Source organism: Psammomys obesus, unplaced genomic scaffold (assembly GCF_907164565.1).
Source record: "Psammomys obesus unplaced genomic scaffold, mPsaObe1.curated_primary_1811, whole genome shotgun sequence".
In the NCBI taxonomy this organism is placed as follows: domain Eukaryota; kingdom Metazoa; phylum Chordata; class Mammalia; order Rodentia; family Muridae; genus Psammomys; species Psammomys obesus.
This window is the reverse complement of record NW_026596234.1, coordinates 12,801,683-12,815,963: the sequence shown is the minus strand read 5'-3', so window position 1 is coordinate 12,815,963 and position 14,281 is coordinate 12,801,683. Positions and strand designations below refer to the sequence as shown.

The 14,281-nt window shown below is 55.0% G+C and overlaps 1 protein-coding gene across 3 annotated transcripts in view; it reads right to left on the bottom strand.

Annotated features, from left to right (window-relative positions):
- Positions 1 to 2,034: 2,034 nt before the first annotated feature.
- Positions 2,035 to 14,281, bottom strand: part of Cdh22 (cadherin 22) — a 117,419-nt gene continuing 105,172 nt past the window's right edge. For 2 of the 3 annotated variants that reach the window (XM_055596260.1, XM_055596261.1), the window contains exons 9-12: positions 13,797 to 13,918; positions 13,601 to 13,718; positions 6,678 to 6,929; positions 2,035 to 3,254 (exon numbers count right to left, since the gene is read on the bottom strand). In XM_055596260.1, coding sequence (XP_055452235.1) covers positions 2,719 to 3,254; positions 6,678 to 6,929; positions 13,601 to 13,718; positions 13,797 to 13,918 — 1,028 coding nt within the window. In that variant the 3' untranslated portion in view covers positions 2,035 to 2,718. The remainder of the gene's footprint in view (positions 3,255 to 6,677; positions 6,930 to 13,600; positions 13,719 to 13,796; positions 13,919 to 14,281) is intronic. The other variant, XM_055596262.1, reaches the window with a different exon arrangement.

The following is a 14,281-nucleotide window of genomic DNA, read 5'->3' as shown; positions in this document are numbered from 1 at the left end:
TACAGGAGTCGGGGGCTGAGGGTGCCCTGTAGGAAGAATGTGAGTCCCGCGTCCCCTACCTCACTCACCACCGCAGTGGTCCTCAGCAGATGGACTAAATATCTACAGAGCGAAGACTGTAAGACAACGGTGGCTTCCAGAGCACCCTCCCAGTCCCCAAGGTGACTCGATGGTTGCACATGGTCCTGGTGCAGATTCCAATTCCCCCTGGCTCCTCCACCAAGGCTCAAGGTGAGCAAAGCTGAGGGCTCCTTCGTCCAGCCCTCGAGGTCTTTCCACAGCCTTCCGTGCCTTAGCCGCCTCCTCCTCCTCCTCCTCCTCCTCCTCCTCTTCCTCCTCCTCCTCCTTCTGGCGAGCCAGCTCAGGGGATAACCCACCTTGCTGGAAGCGGCCTCATGCTGCAGCCTTCAAAACTTGGCCCTTGCAGACGCTAGTGTAGTCCCTCGGGATGCCTCCAATTGTCCAGCCATTATCCATCTCATGCTTCAAGACGCAGTGAGCCCCAGGAATTACTGCCCACACTACCTCCTGTGCTCCCAGGGCCACCTTCTGCTCAGCCTGCTTCATCAAAGGCGCCTTTACTAGTGGTCTCTGTCTTTGCCTCCTGGGTCTTGAGCTATGGGAAGACAGGAACTACTCCCTGGGGCCAGCGAAATGGCTCACTGGGTAAAAGTGCTTGGCTATCTGAGCTGGGTCCTGGAATCCACCGTGGAAGGAGGGAACCCCCAAATTTGTCCTCTTTCCATATGGGATGTGGTGTGCACACACACACACACACAAACACAAATGTACACACACTACAAATAACTTCTTATCTGTGTAACTCTGGTCATGTTGTTGCTGTGAGCCTGTTTCTGGCTTCTGAACTATGGGCATGGTGGCATTCAGCTGCCTCTAGGCCACCTCTGTGGACCTTTGAGGCATGGAGCGGAGTGGGAGTTCCTTGGGAGGATGACAAGGTAAGGCCAAGGAAGATTTCCTGAACACTTCCTACACGTCAGGGAGGCACTGGCATTGGAGCTCAGCTCCCACTACCCCCACTTTACAGCTAAGCAAACTGAGGCATCAGCAGAAGAGGGCCTGGATGAGGGGTGGCCAGCTATCTGAAGCTGGAATGCATACCAGCCCCATGTGGAATCACTGAATAGTCCCAGAAGGTCTGGGAGAGAAGACAGAAGACAGCCATTACCCTATCAACCGGGTCTCATGTAGCCCAGGCTACCATCAAACTCATAAAGTAGCTGAAGGGGTCTTTGAACTTCTGATCCTCTTGTCTCTCCCTCCCAAGTGCTGTGGTTGCAGGAGTCCCTCACCATGGCCTGTTTGCACAGCACTGGTATGGAACCCAGGGCTCTGTGCATGCTGGGCAAGCCCTCCACCAGCTGGCTACATCCCCGCCCTTGCTGTTTTCATTTGTTTGTTTGCAACATTGTTTTCCATGTAGTTCTGACTTCCCTGGAACTCACTATGTAACCCAAGCAGACATCCAACTCATGGCAGTCCTCCTGCCTCAGTCTCCCGAGTGCTGAGATCACAGGTCTGTGCCACTATCTATACCCAGTCCGGGAGAGCCTTAAGTCGGAGTCTACAGAGCAGCAGTTTTTAACCTGTGAGTCACGACCCCCAGAGGGATCACAAATCACGCCTCTCAGCTGTTTACATTATGATTCATCACAGTAGCAGAATCACAGCCATGAAGTAGCAACGGGAATAGTTTTATGGTTGGGGGTCACCAAGGCAGGGGGGCAGTGTTCAGAAGGTTGAGAACCCCTGCTCTGGAGGGAAAGAAAGGCTCCAGCTCCGACGGCAGGGGTGATGTCACCACTGTGTCCAGCCCCCTAGCCGTCCCCCCCCAGCTTATCTTGCTTTAGCATCTTGCCAGGAATCTTACTCTGATGCAGCCCAAGGCACAGGAAGGTTCTGCAGTTGCTGGGCACATCTGTTTCCCCCTCAGAGGAGGACCAGGGCCTGACGGCTGGGATCCATTCCTCTTTCCTTGGAAAGGCTGGGAGGCAGGATGGTGCCGGGGTGAGGGAGTGAGCTCAGACACGCTCCGTGTAGTAACGTAACGGCAAGGATAAGGATAGTAACAAAGGCGAGCATTTATTGAACACCTACTCTGTGCCAGGCACTGCCCAACAACTTGACGCACGAACCCTTCTCGTCCTCTCAAATCTTCGAGGTAGGTGCTGTTATTAACCTCATTTGACAGATGAGGAAACTGAGGCCCAGAGAGGTGAGGTGACTTGTCCAAGGCCAGGCAGCCAGTCAGGGCCAGAGGCTCCACCACTTGCTGTCTGGGTGTCCCTGGGCAAGTCACCAGCACTTCTCTGGGGGGCGGGGGGAGGGTCGTGTTTCCCATCTGGCACCTTTGGAACTCCACCTCACAGCTTCTACAATGCAGTCGGTCTCTGGGTAGCTCTCAGCACACAGTAGGTGCTTAGTAAATGAACAGCCCTTCCTTCATCTTTACTTGGATGCCAGAAAGCCTCGGGGGCGGGCACGGCAGCAGCGCCCTCCTCCGCTTTCTCCTCCCAGGTCATTTCCCAGCGCGGGGCACCCCCTCCGCGGTCCTGTGCAAGCCCAGATCCTCGCAGGCCGGGTTCCCCTCCCTTCTCCTGACGTTGGTCATCAGCGCGCACCCCTGGGTCCTCGCAAGCGGCACCCGCTGTGGGCGTGTCGCGGCGCGGCGTCGGGGTGGGGCCGCCAGGGTTGGAGCTAGGAGGCGGGGGCCTCGTCGTCCCCGCGGTGGCCCGCATAGAGGGCGGCCAGCGGTCGGAAGCGCGGGCCCCAGGCGCGGAGGAAGGCGAAGTCCTGCTCGGAGCCGGTGGAGCCGCTGTGCAGCGAGCTGAGCGAGGCTGCGGGCGAGCCCGCGCCCTCGAACGCGTAGGTCTGGAAGGCGTCGTAGGGCGGCACCGACAGGTCCGCGTCCGCCAGCGCCACCTTGCGGCTGATGAAGTCCCTGAACACCGAGAAGTCCGGCTCGGGGCTGGACGGTCCCCGAGGCAGCGAGTGGCGCTCGGAGGATGAAGCGGCCTGCGGGGGACTGGCTGCGCCCCCGCCCGCGTCGCCTCCCTTGAGCTCCCCGAAATCGTAGAGGCTCCGCAACGCTGACATGTCATAGGCCTCGGTGTCCTGCTCGCCGCCGCCTTCGTCGTTGTACTTGATCACATTGTCCCGCATGTCCTCGTCCACGTCCGAGCTCAGGTGGCTCTTGTGGTGCCGCCTGAGGGTGAGGATCAGTAGAGCCAGCACTGCGGGGAGTCGGGGTGGGGGACACAGGGAGACAGCGTGAGGTCTGAGCTCAGCACAGGGCCCTGCCTGGACCCCTTCTATCCCCCAACCTGACGGCTGAGCTCCATCACCCTCGAAGGGTCCCTAGGTTCCCCATTTCTTATGGTGAGGACTGAGCTGGCAGAACTGAGCTGAGGTGGCGAGCTATTCGTCTCAGGAGCTATGCAAACTACAGCTATTTGCATTACAGCTATTTGGCCGGCGGGGCCGGGGTTGCCACGCAGAGAGGCGCTAAGAATTTTCAGCAGAATTAACCTCTGAGTCTCCACCCTCGGTTCTAGGTGCTCTAAGGCTGAAGGCACCGGCTGTAAGGCTGATGAGACTCTTCTGTCCTTGCCTTTCTCCAACTGCCCTGAAAGTCTCTGGTTCAGTGTCTCCCGGTCAGGTCCCCCAGGGGTCTCCCCTGAGAGATCTAACCAGGTGACTCAACGCCAGGTCCCCGGGTCTCCGGCTCCTCCCTCTGTCTCATTGGTTCTCAGGGTAGCCTCTTCACCACCAGCAGCACCCGAATTCCTGACCATTTAGGGACTCGTCACAACCGTGGGTCCTCAGTGGGTCCTAGATCTGCTTCTGAGTTCTCCCTCTTTTTTTTTTTTTTTCCCATCTCAAATAGAGAGGTAGCACTTCCCCCAGGCCGGGTCCTGCCAAAAGATACCACCTGGGACCTCCTGGTGCCTGGCATGGAGCAAGCACTGGGTGTGTACTCGCCGAGTGAGTGAATGAGGAGTTGCTTGGAGACCTGACTGAGAAGGGGCGTGAATGAATGACTGTCTCTCTCTGCCTCCTGTCCTTCATCTGGCCTCCAAGGCTTCACGTTTCTCTCCTCTTCCTCCCTCCTCACTGACACCTTATTCTGCCTTCCGGGTGGGTTCTCCTTCCGGCGTCCCTAGCTCCCCAGCAGTCTCCCCAGGACCTGCTCCTTCCTAACACCCCTTGCTTGGCAGTCTCCTGCAGGCCCATGGCGTTAACCCTCCCCCCCAACAACCCTGCCCCAGCCTGGACCTCTCCTCTGAAATCCAGGCACATCTCATTCCCATCCTCTTGGCTGACGAAGAGAACCTTAAACTCCATAGGTTCAAAGTTGACATAATCTTTCTTTCCCTCCACCAAGGCTCAGGGAACGTGACGGAAAGAAAGAATGGAAGAGAAAGAGGGAGCAGAGCTGTTACATTCTCAGCAGCCCTGGTGACAAGCTCAAGGCCAAGCCGGTCAACATTTCAGCAAGGATAGGGGAGGGGCCAATGAGCACCCCCCCCAGCCCTAAAGCTCTTAACAGTTACTGAGAGCTGAGAGAGGAACAGTCTTCCCCCCACACTGGTAGGCTGACCATGTTCCCATAGAGCACCACACCCTCATGCACTCCCAGGCTGCACTAATGGACTCCGCAGCTATTAAAAAGACACAAGAGGACCTGAGCGTGGACAGGATACATGTAGGGGAAGTCTGGGGGCTTGTGGGTGGCCACAACCAAGACACATTGTATACGTGTATGAAATAAATGATAATTTAACATCCATTTTATTTTGTGTGTATGGCTGTTTTGCCTGCCTGTATGTCTGTGTACCACATGTGCACAGGGCCTGTGGAGGCCAGGAGATGAGCCAGATCCCTTGCAACTGGAGTTACAGGTGGTTATGAGCTGCCATGGGGGTGCTGGGAACGGAACCCAGGTCTAGTGGAAGAGCAGCCAATGGTCTTACCAGCTCCAAGAACGAATTAGAGAAAAAAAACATTATTTTTTTTTTCTCGTTCGGTGATATTGTGGAAACAGTCCAGCCCCTAAGAGGGAGTCCCTGGACGGATGGGAGGACAGATGGATGGACAGACACATGCCAAGCTCTGTGGCAGGGGTTAAGGCGCTTCCAGCTGCTCCAGACATATCCGAGCAGACCTGTGACCCGAGCCAGTTGTGAGGGTCACAGCAGGGTATGAGTCACCACCTAACATAAGAGCCTACAGCGGGGAAGGAAGTAGGGGATGGAGGGAGGGCTGGAGGGCAGGACGGCATCAAGAGAGAAGTAGAGAAGATGGATGGGCAGCGTTGGGAGCTGGAGACCCGGAGCTGTGGAGGGGATGCCCACGAGAGCAGATGGTGGGGATTGCGGGCGGCGGGCGGCAGATGTGCCAGGCCTGATCAGCGATTCCGCCCGTCACCTTTAGAGCACTGATGTGCACTTTCTTCGTTTGTGGGCAATTAGGCAGAAATTTGTTTGCACTGCCTCGGAAAATGAAACCGCTGTAAAGTGCACCCTCTGGAAAAAGGGTTTCTGAGCCGTGGGCTGCGGCGAGGAGGGAGGGGCTGTCCTCCTGGCTGGGCAGAGCCTGTCCAGAGCCTCTGAAGGGATGTGAAGCGGTGCAGCAGGTCACAGGAAAAATGGGCTGCATGAGGGGGGTGGGTGTCATCTTCGGGAGGCGCTGGGCAGGGCTGGCGAGCGTGGAACCCAGAGAACTCCTAGCTCTGGCTGCAGCTGCGACAGCAGACAGTCTGTTCACATCTCTTCTCTCTGGGGACACTGAGTCTCAAATGGCTTCCGGTACCAAGGTGGCTTCTTGGTCCCGGGTGCTCTAGGGTGTTGTCCCCAGTTTTACGTCACGACAGGTGCCAGAGTTAGAGGTAGAGACACAGACTAAGAAGACCTAATTTTAAGTCAGAAGACTACCCGTGTCACCTTAAGCCAGGCCGCTTAACCTCTGTGAGCCTCAGTTTCTGAGAATGAGGCTGATGCACCTGGCCACACAGCCACGCTTCTCTTCTTGGAGAGCAGAAGGGGGCAACAGACAAGAGAATTTTAAAAAAACATGCGTGGTGTGTTCCTCACCCCCATCCCGGGTCTTGAACTTCCTGTGTAGCCAAAGATGACCTTTAACTTCTGATACTCTTGTTTCTACTTCTGGGGTTGCTGGGATCACAGATCTGCGCCAGCACAACCGGTTTATGCAGGACTGGGGGTCGAACCCAGCGCCACTTCATGTATGCTGGGCAAGCTCTCTGCCGATTAGGTCACACCTCCAGCTCCCGGCTTCTTTTTATTGATAAGGGTGCCATTCTACAGCCCAAGTTAGTCTGGAATTTACTACCTAGCCCAGGCCAGCCTCTAACTTGCAGCAATCCTCCTGCCTCAGCTTTCCAGGTGCTGAGATTACAGAACCGAACCACCAGTTTGGGCTATCCATGTGTTTTTAAATGCTAGGAGGTGGGGGGCGGGGCACCGCATAAACTCTGTCCCCTTGGGCCACCATCGCACTCGATAGCCTTTTAACAGGAACCGCAGGTAGCGGTTGGAGGCGGATCTAGCCAGCCTGTCCCAGGCTCCTCCCCCAGGGCGTGGTCTGTCTGGGCAGGACATCCAGGTTTAGTAATGGTGGCTGCCTCTTGGACTCACCGACCAGGATGAGGACACAGACCAGGAGAGCGATGAGGGCACCGGGGCTGAGGGAGGCCGCCATGACAAAGGCGGTGGTGTTGCAGGACTGGATGGTGCCGGAGCTGTCACAGCCGCAGATGCGGATGGTAAGCGTGCCCGTGCTGCTCAGGGTGGGAGGCCCGCTGTCCACAACCAGGATGGGCAGGAGGAACACATCCTGCTCTTGCCGATTGAAGCCCACGTGCTGCGTGTGCACCGCAGCTGTGTTATCTGCCCGGGAGAAGAGGGCCGGTGTGACTCAGGGCTGGGGACAGATCCTGGCTCAGCCACATCCTGATCCCACCCCAAACTGCTGCCTCTCCAAGAATGCACACATCTGTTCCCCTCCTCTCCCCCACTTCTGCCCCAGCTGCTGACGATCCTGTTGCTCACGGAGTCCACGGGTGTCCTCAGCGGTCCCTGGAGTCTATTCCCAGCTGTCTTAAGTATATTTTCAGCGATTCTATGATTTTTGTTTCCAGCTGTGCAGAGGTATTGTCCCCAGCTAATCTGAGATTCCGTCCCCAGCTGGACCAAGGTCCTGGCCTTGGCTATGTCAGTCCTTCCCCCTCCCCACCCCAGCATTGATCTCAACAGCTTGCTTTATTCCGACTCTACTCCCATTTCCAATGCACCCTGCGTTTGGGAGTCCTGCGGTCCTTGGTTGTGGTTTGCTGGACCATGACAAATCCAAGGTCACCAGAGGTGGCTGGGAACACTGGGGCCTGCAGTTGAAGGGTCTTTCTGCCCTCCATGTTAGTCAGAGGTTCTAAAGCCTCTCTATGAAGAGGCTGAGCTTCCAGGGTGGGGACCCAGCCTTCATGGACAGATAAGGGGACCCACCTGAAGTTTTTCTTTCTACACAAGGCGGTCAGAAAGTGGGGAGAGCTACACCGTGGTGCCCGCCCCAGCCTGCTGCAGGCCAGGTAAACTCCGGAAAGGGCAGCACAGGCTGAGTGACAGGCGGCACTCGCTTCCTTTTCCTTTCCTGCTTCCTCCACATCTGTCAGGAAGCATTGGCCCTTGCTCTCCAGGGACGCCTCTCAGTCCTGCACAGGGTGGGGAATCTGAAGGGCTCAGAGCCCCGGGACTGACGCTCCATCTCTGTGGCTGACCCACCGCCTGCCTGCCAGACCCAGCTTTCCATACCCTGGCTCTCAGTGTGGGTTCTCACTTGAGACCCTGGGAGCCCAGAGGCCCCTCCTGGCTTTGTGGGTATGTCCCGGTAGCTGGCGGAAGCCTACAGCTGTGTGGACAGGCAACCTGAGATCTTCCTGGTGCTGGTTTAGAAGGAAATCCTGGCTTAGGAAGAAACTAGTCTCTCCTTTCTCAATAGTCCTTGCTTCCCAACAGTTTCCCAAGTCCAGCCTTCCTCACTGTGAACACAGTGATGGGGAAAGAACTGACTCATGCGTGACCTTGGACACACGTAGCAGAGGTCCAGATGTGACAAGATGGGCCCATGAGGTGATGGACAAACAAGGTTCGGGGTCTTATGCTATCCACTGCTTTGCACATTCGAACAGTTCTGTGCAAATGTTAATTGAGCACTGGCTTTCGTGGTCCTCAGTGTCCTCATCAGTAAACAGAACCTGGTCTCACCCAGCAGTGAGGATGGGATAGAATCATTCCCAGCACAACGCAATTCCTCATAAATGCTGGTTAATAGTTCTCCCACGTGCCGCACCCCACACCTTCTCACTGTCTGGATGTCTCTGCCTTGTTTTTGCAAGTCCCTGCTATCTGGGACACCGTCTCTGCCTTCTTGCCTGGGAAAATTCCTCATCCATCATGCTCCGGCTAGCTATCGCCTCCTCTCCATGGCTTCCTTTCTCTGCTTTGCTGGGTAGGAGGGATTTATGATCCCAGCACCCTGCTTGGATGCCTGGGGTCCATGCATGGCATGTTGGGCCACTTGTCACCTTGTATGAAGCAAGCGTGTCCGTCTCCCCACCACTGGCCAGCTGGAGCCTGCCTGGCCCTATGCCAGCCTCAAGGAACAAAGTTCGAAGGGACCACAGCTCTTGGGCTAAGTGGCATGGGTCAGCCATGGGTCAGTACTTCGGGTTAAAGGTTGAGGCAGCCCAGGCTAAGAAAACACTGCCTCCTGCCCTCCCGCTGGGGAAGAAAGGGGAATGAAGGAAAGAGGGGGCTGCATCAGTACCGAGTGGATACTTCTCATAGTCAGCCTGTGGGCCTCTGAAACAGATGACCACATTTAGTTCTCCTCACATGGCCGGGGAGGGCCTCCGTGTATGTGGAAACCAAGGCCCAGCAAGCAGTGACTTGTGTGTCTGGCGTGGCGGCTCAGCAGATAAAGGAGCTCACACTGAGCCTGACGACCTGAGCTCTACCCCGAGGACCCGAGTGGCGGAAGGAGAGAACCAATGCGTACACGTTATCCTGTGACCTCTAAATGCCGTGTGGTGTGCCCACTCTGACGCAAAATAAATAAATGTCATTTTTAAAACTTCTAAAGAAGAGGCCACGGCTCGGCCGTAAAGAGTGCCTATGATAAATACTCTTGTAGAGGACACATATTGGGTAGTTCACAACTGCCTGTAACTCCAGCTCCAGGGAGAGCTCATGCCTTTGGCCTTCACCAGCACTTTCCCACACACACACACATACACACACACACACACACACACACACACACACACACACACACTTTTTTAAAAAGTAGTGGCTTGCTTCTTCATCATCCATTCACCTATCTGCCCATGTGTCCACCCATCCATCCTTCATGTATTCATTCATCCACTCGTCCGTTCATCCATCACCCATCTATCGACCCATCCATCAATTCATCCACCTTCCACCATCCATCTATAGATCTAGCTACCCATCCATTCTCTAGCTTTCATGTATATACTTTGACCTTTCATCATCCACCCATCCTCCATCCATCTACCTTCCCTCATTCATCCACAGATCTGACTATCCATCCATTCTCTAGCCTCCATCCACCCATCCACCCATCCATCCATCCTCTTCCCATCATGCATCCACACATACACACATACATAATCCTCTGTCATCCATCCGTAGGTTTATCTACCTATCAACTTTTTAGCCTTCGCACATTTGTCCACCTTCCAGCACTCATCCATCTCTTCACCACCTTCCACCCATCACCTAGCCACCCTCCAACAGTCACTCACCCACCATTCATTTATGCACTCATCCTCTGTATCCCATCTGTCTGTCCACTCTTCATCATCTACCTGTCCGCCCATTAATGCATCCTCCATCTACCCATTTATTCTTCACCTCTCCATGCGTCCTCCCTTTACCACCTCCAACCTCCACTCATTCATCCATCTTCCCTCACTTTCCATCTACCAACCTTCGCTCCCTCCCTCTCTTTCTCTCCCTTTCTTCTATCCCGACAGCTCTTCATTAACTGCTGCCAGCTAGGCTGCCTGCTGGCTGCTGAGGGGAAACAATGGAGAGCTAAATCAGCTGTTGCCTGGATCAGAGCTCAGATTCTAATGTGAGAGAGAAACACTAATTGAGGGAGCCCACAGCTCTGTGGAGGATTACAAATCGTGGGATTGCTGAGAAGGGCCAGCACGGGAAGAATGTGCAGAGGACCTGACCCTGCTCGACCCTGCTCGGGAGGTCAGGGAGCGTTTCCTGGGAGAGATGAAAGACGCCCCCGAGTGAAAGTTCCTGGGTGGGCAAGTCCAGGAAATGAGATCGTCCCTCCTGCTGGCAGTGATGCTGGAGTCCAGCCTGTGGCTGGAGGGAGGCAAGGGCCCACCCTGGGAAGTTTTAGCAGGCTAGTTTTCGTAAGGAACTTGAGCTACTTTCTGAAAAGCAAAAGGAGGCCACTGATCTGTGGGCTTTAAACCAAGAAGTGACCCAGGGATACATCATCCATTCATTCCACAGAAAATCTGAACTGAGCGCTCTCTGTACGTCAGGATTATTCTGGCCCCCCGGAGACATGGCTGTGAATAAGATGGAAGTGGTTTCTGTCCTAGCTTGAACCTGCCCGGTAGCCAAGGACACTTAGAATGGAAGATGCAGGCACTGACATGTACAACAGGTCGAAAGTGTTGGTGTGTTTTGTGTGAGACAATAGCAGCAGTGGCAGCAGAGAGAAGACAGATTTGAGGAATGAGTGGCTGGCCCCGGCCCAGCCTCCAATTGCCAAGCAAGACAGAGAGAAATGCTGTCTCTGGGTTGTCGTCTCCTACTATGCAGCCAGATGTCTGAGCACTCAGATTCCTGCCATACTCTGCCCAGTGGAAGGGGACCCCTGGGGTACCACCCTGACCCCATCGAGCTGCTGTCCTCTGGGATGCCACTGACCACCGCAGGCCCGCCCCACCCTTCTACGTGGGACTCAAGCCCAGGAACAGCATCCATCCATCTGGCCAGACATCCATCAGCGTCAATCCCTGGCTGCAAAGGCAATATTTATAAATCACATTTCCAAACTGGCTACACATTTGTACAAAGAAGCAGATGGGTTGGGGTAGCTGCTTGCCACCTAAGATATTTATACAGTGAGGAGGTGTGGGGGGGGGTTGGCACATTGAGAGAAGGGGCTGAAGGACTGGAGGAGACCTTTCCTGGCTTCTCTGACCTCAACAAGCTAAGGTTGCCCTGTCCCCAAAGCTGATACTAGCGGACTACCCCTCAAAGGATCTCAGGAGGCTCCCAAATTAGGACAAACAGGTCGGGGGTGTGGAGCCTTGGGCGCTGGGGTTGGGAAGACCCTTGAACTTGGAAAGGCAGAAGCAGGGCTGACAGTGTCCCAGGGCACCAGCTCGGGATACCAAGGGAGGGATATGTGGTTGCTGAGTTGCACTGGTTGTTGAATTACTTCCAAAAAGATTTAAATAGCTGTGGCTTTGAGCCCTGCTTCTTCCTATAGCCTTAGCCTCTCTCGAAGCCACGCTCCTGCCCTCACTGGAGGGGCTGATGCCCAGAGCAGCAGGGACTCCAGGGTTCCAAGAGCCCTAGCTGCTGTCACTGTCCTTTGGGAGCAGTTGTCAGAGTAGAGGCGTTGGCTGGTAAAGGTTCTTAATATGGCTCCTGGGAATACAGACGGTTTTGCTTCAGAGGCCTTAAGGCTTCTCTCTGTAGGGGCAGGGTCTAAAAGTCTTGGGAGTGACCTCAGGCCTGTTCCAGGACCAGCAGGAACCAGCATGTTCTGGCCCTCCTGTGTCCCACCCCGTGCCTCTTGACTTCTCACTTTCTATGCTGTTTTCCATATGTTTGAAACTTGCTGTTTCTGCCACCAGACAGTTTCTACTCTGGTTATCAGGTGGCTCACTGCCTGGTTGCTTTCAGTTTCTATTTATTTGTGTGTATGTATGTGTGTGTGTGTGTGTGTGTGTGTGTGTGTGTGTGTGATGTAGATTTGTGTGAGCATGTATGTGCGGTGTCCTTGCCTATGTGTGAGAGGCCAGAGGTCTATGGCAGGCGTCTTCCTCTGTCCACCTTAATTGTTGAGACATAGTCTTGCTGGGCAGGAACTCACTGATTACAGTCCTCCTTGTTCTTGCCTCCCGGTGACAGGGTTTAGGTACATGCTACTGTGCTTAGCACCAGCTTACACGGGTGCTAGGGATTTGAACTCAGGTCCTCACTCTTGCGCAGCAGACTCTTTACCATCTCTCTGGCCATTTCATTGCCTGCTCATAGTGGATCCCTTCAGAGGGGCCCTCCCAGACTACCTTTTGACTTCAGCTCCAGACCACCCATTTTACTGAGCACCTACAAGGTGTGAGCATTTCTCTTGGCACCCTATGGACAAGCAGAATGAGGCCCAGACTCCCGAGGAACAAGGCTGTGTTATTCCTCCTCCCTGGCCACTCGTTATGCCCGACATATTATTGACTTGTTTAATTTCTGTCTTGCTTCAATAGAATATGAACTCCACAAGGACGGAGATTCTCTCCCGTCTGTCATTGACTTTCCAGGGCCCCAGAGCAGAGCTGGCCACATAGGGACTGTGTCTCATCGGAACTTAGGAGATGGAATATAGAAAGTGAGAGTTTGAAGTCTGCAGTCCACCCCAGCAGCCCTCCTCCCTCTGGGGTACCTGGCTACTTGAGGTGGCATGTGTTGGCCACATTTCCAGACAATGAAACTAAGGCTTAAAGAGGGACAGGTAGTTGCCGGGAAGTCACAGAGAGCCCCTCGCTGAGCCTGCGCTGCCTCCTGGGGTCCTCACTCCCTCAGCTTTGTTTTTTTAAAGATTCCAATGCCAATTTCATGAGGATCTCTGGGGATAGACTGGGGTATTATGAAGGACTCAGCTCAGACAGGGTGAGCTGTTTGCTTCTGCAGGGGGAAACTGAGTCAATGAACATCTATACTCTGTAGAGGTAGGTGTGTGTGTGTGTGTGTGTGTGTGTGTGTGTGTACCCTAGAGGTGTGGGTATGAGACCCCCAAGCATAAACATGAACTGAACCCAGTTGGCTCAGCAGGCATGGACTCTGAAGGACTCCGCAGAGCTCTGGGAAGGAGCTCTGAGACAACTGAAATAGGGAAAACCTCCATCCATTGTGTCTGGGAGAATACCACAGGGGACTTGGGTTGGGAGCACATCTGACCTATAGGTGGGGGTGGAGTGTGTCCAATGCTGCCTTCCCTGCCACTTGGCTCGGGGACCGTTCTCCAATGTCTTCTCTAGGTGCTCTTCCTGCATCTTTCTAACTGCCAGTCTCTGCTCTTGGGATGCATCCCCTCACTCTGCCAACTCATGCCCTGTTTCCTCAGGGCTTGGCCAGCAGCTGGGTGCCAGCCCTGGCCTGGCTCATGTTCTGTGACCTTTGACCCAGCTCTGGCTCTCACGGTTCTCATAGAGAACAGCGGAGGAAGGCACTGAGCCAGCCCCCTCCCCATGCACCCTCAGAGTGGAGGCTCACTGGTAGCTCACCTTGGATGTCCAGAAGAGAGAAATGAGGGTTGCTGGGTGCTTCTGGTACCAGGCGGAAGTAGAAGCGGTGTCCACCCTGGGGCTCGTCTCTGTCCACCACGCTGATAGTCTGGATGAGCTGCAGGGTGGAGAGGAGCGTGAGGTAGAGTAGGAGCTCTGACAGGACAGCACCCCGGACCCCAGTGCCTCCGGGTACCTGGCCTGGCTTGGCATCTTCACACACAGCTGCCTCATAGGGTGTAGCCAGCTCCGGGGGATTGTCGTTCACGTCCAGGATTCGGATCCGTAGGGATGCCCGAGAGAGCTGAGCATGATTGTCTGGAAGGAGAGTGGGAGGGGGCAGGAGCTGCAGGGGTGACACCAGACAACCTACCTACTACGTCGAGGAGGTTAGGCAGTGGGGCCACACTGACAGACAGTGGGTTATTCACATGGGCACAAGGACCAGGGCTAGGACACCTGGGATTGAATAATCAACCCACGATCCCTATCCCAACCTCCCGAACATCTTCACCAGCCTTCACCCTCCCCATCCAACTCCACCACCATCTTCTCCACCATCCACCTCTCCGCCATGTCCATCTCCACCACCCCCCTCTCTTCCACCTCCATGACCATCTTCGCTCTTGCCACTCCATCTCTGCCGTCACTAGCACCATCACCACCTTCGCCATTCTCCTC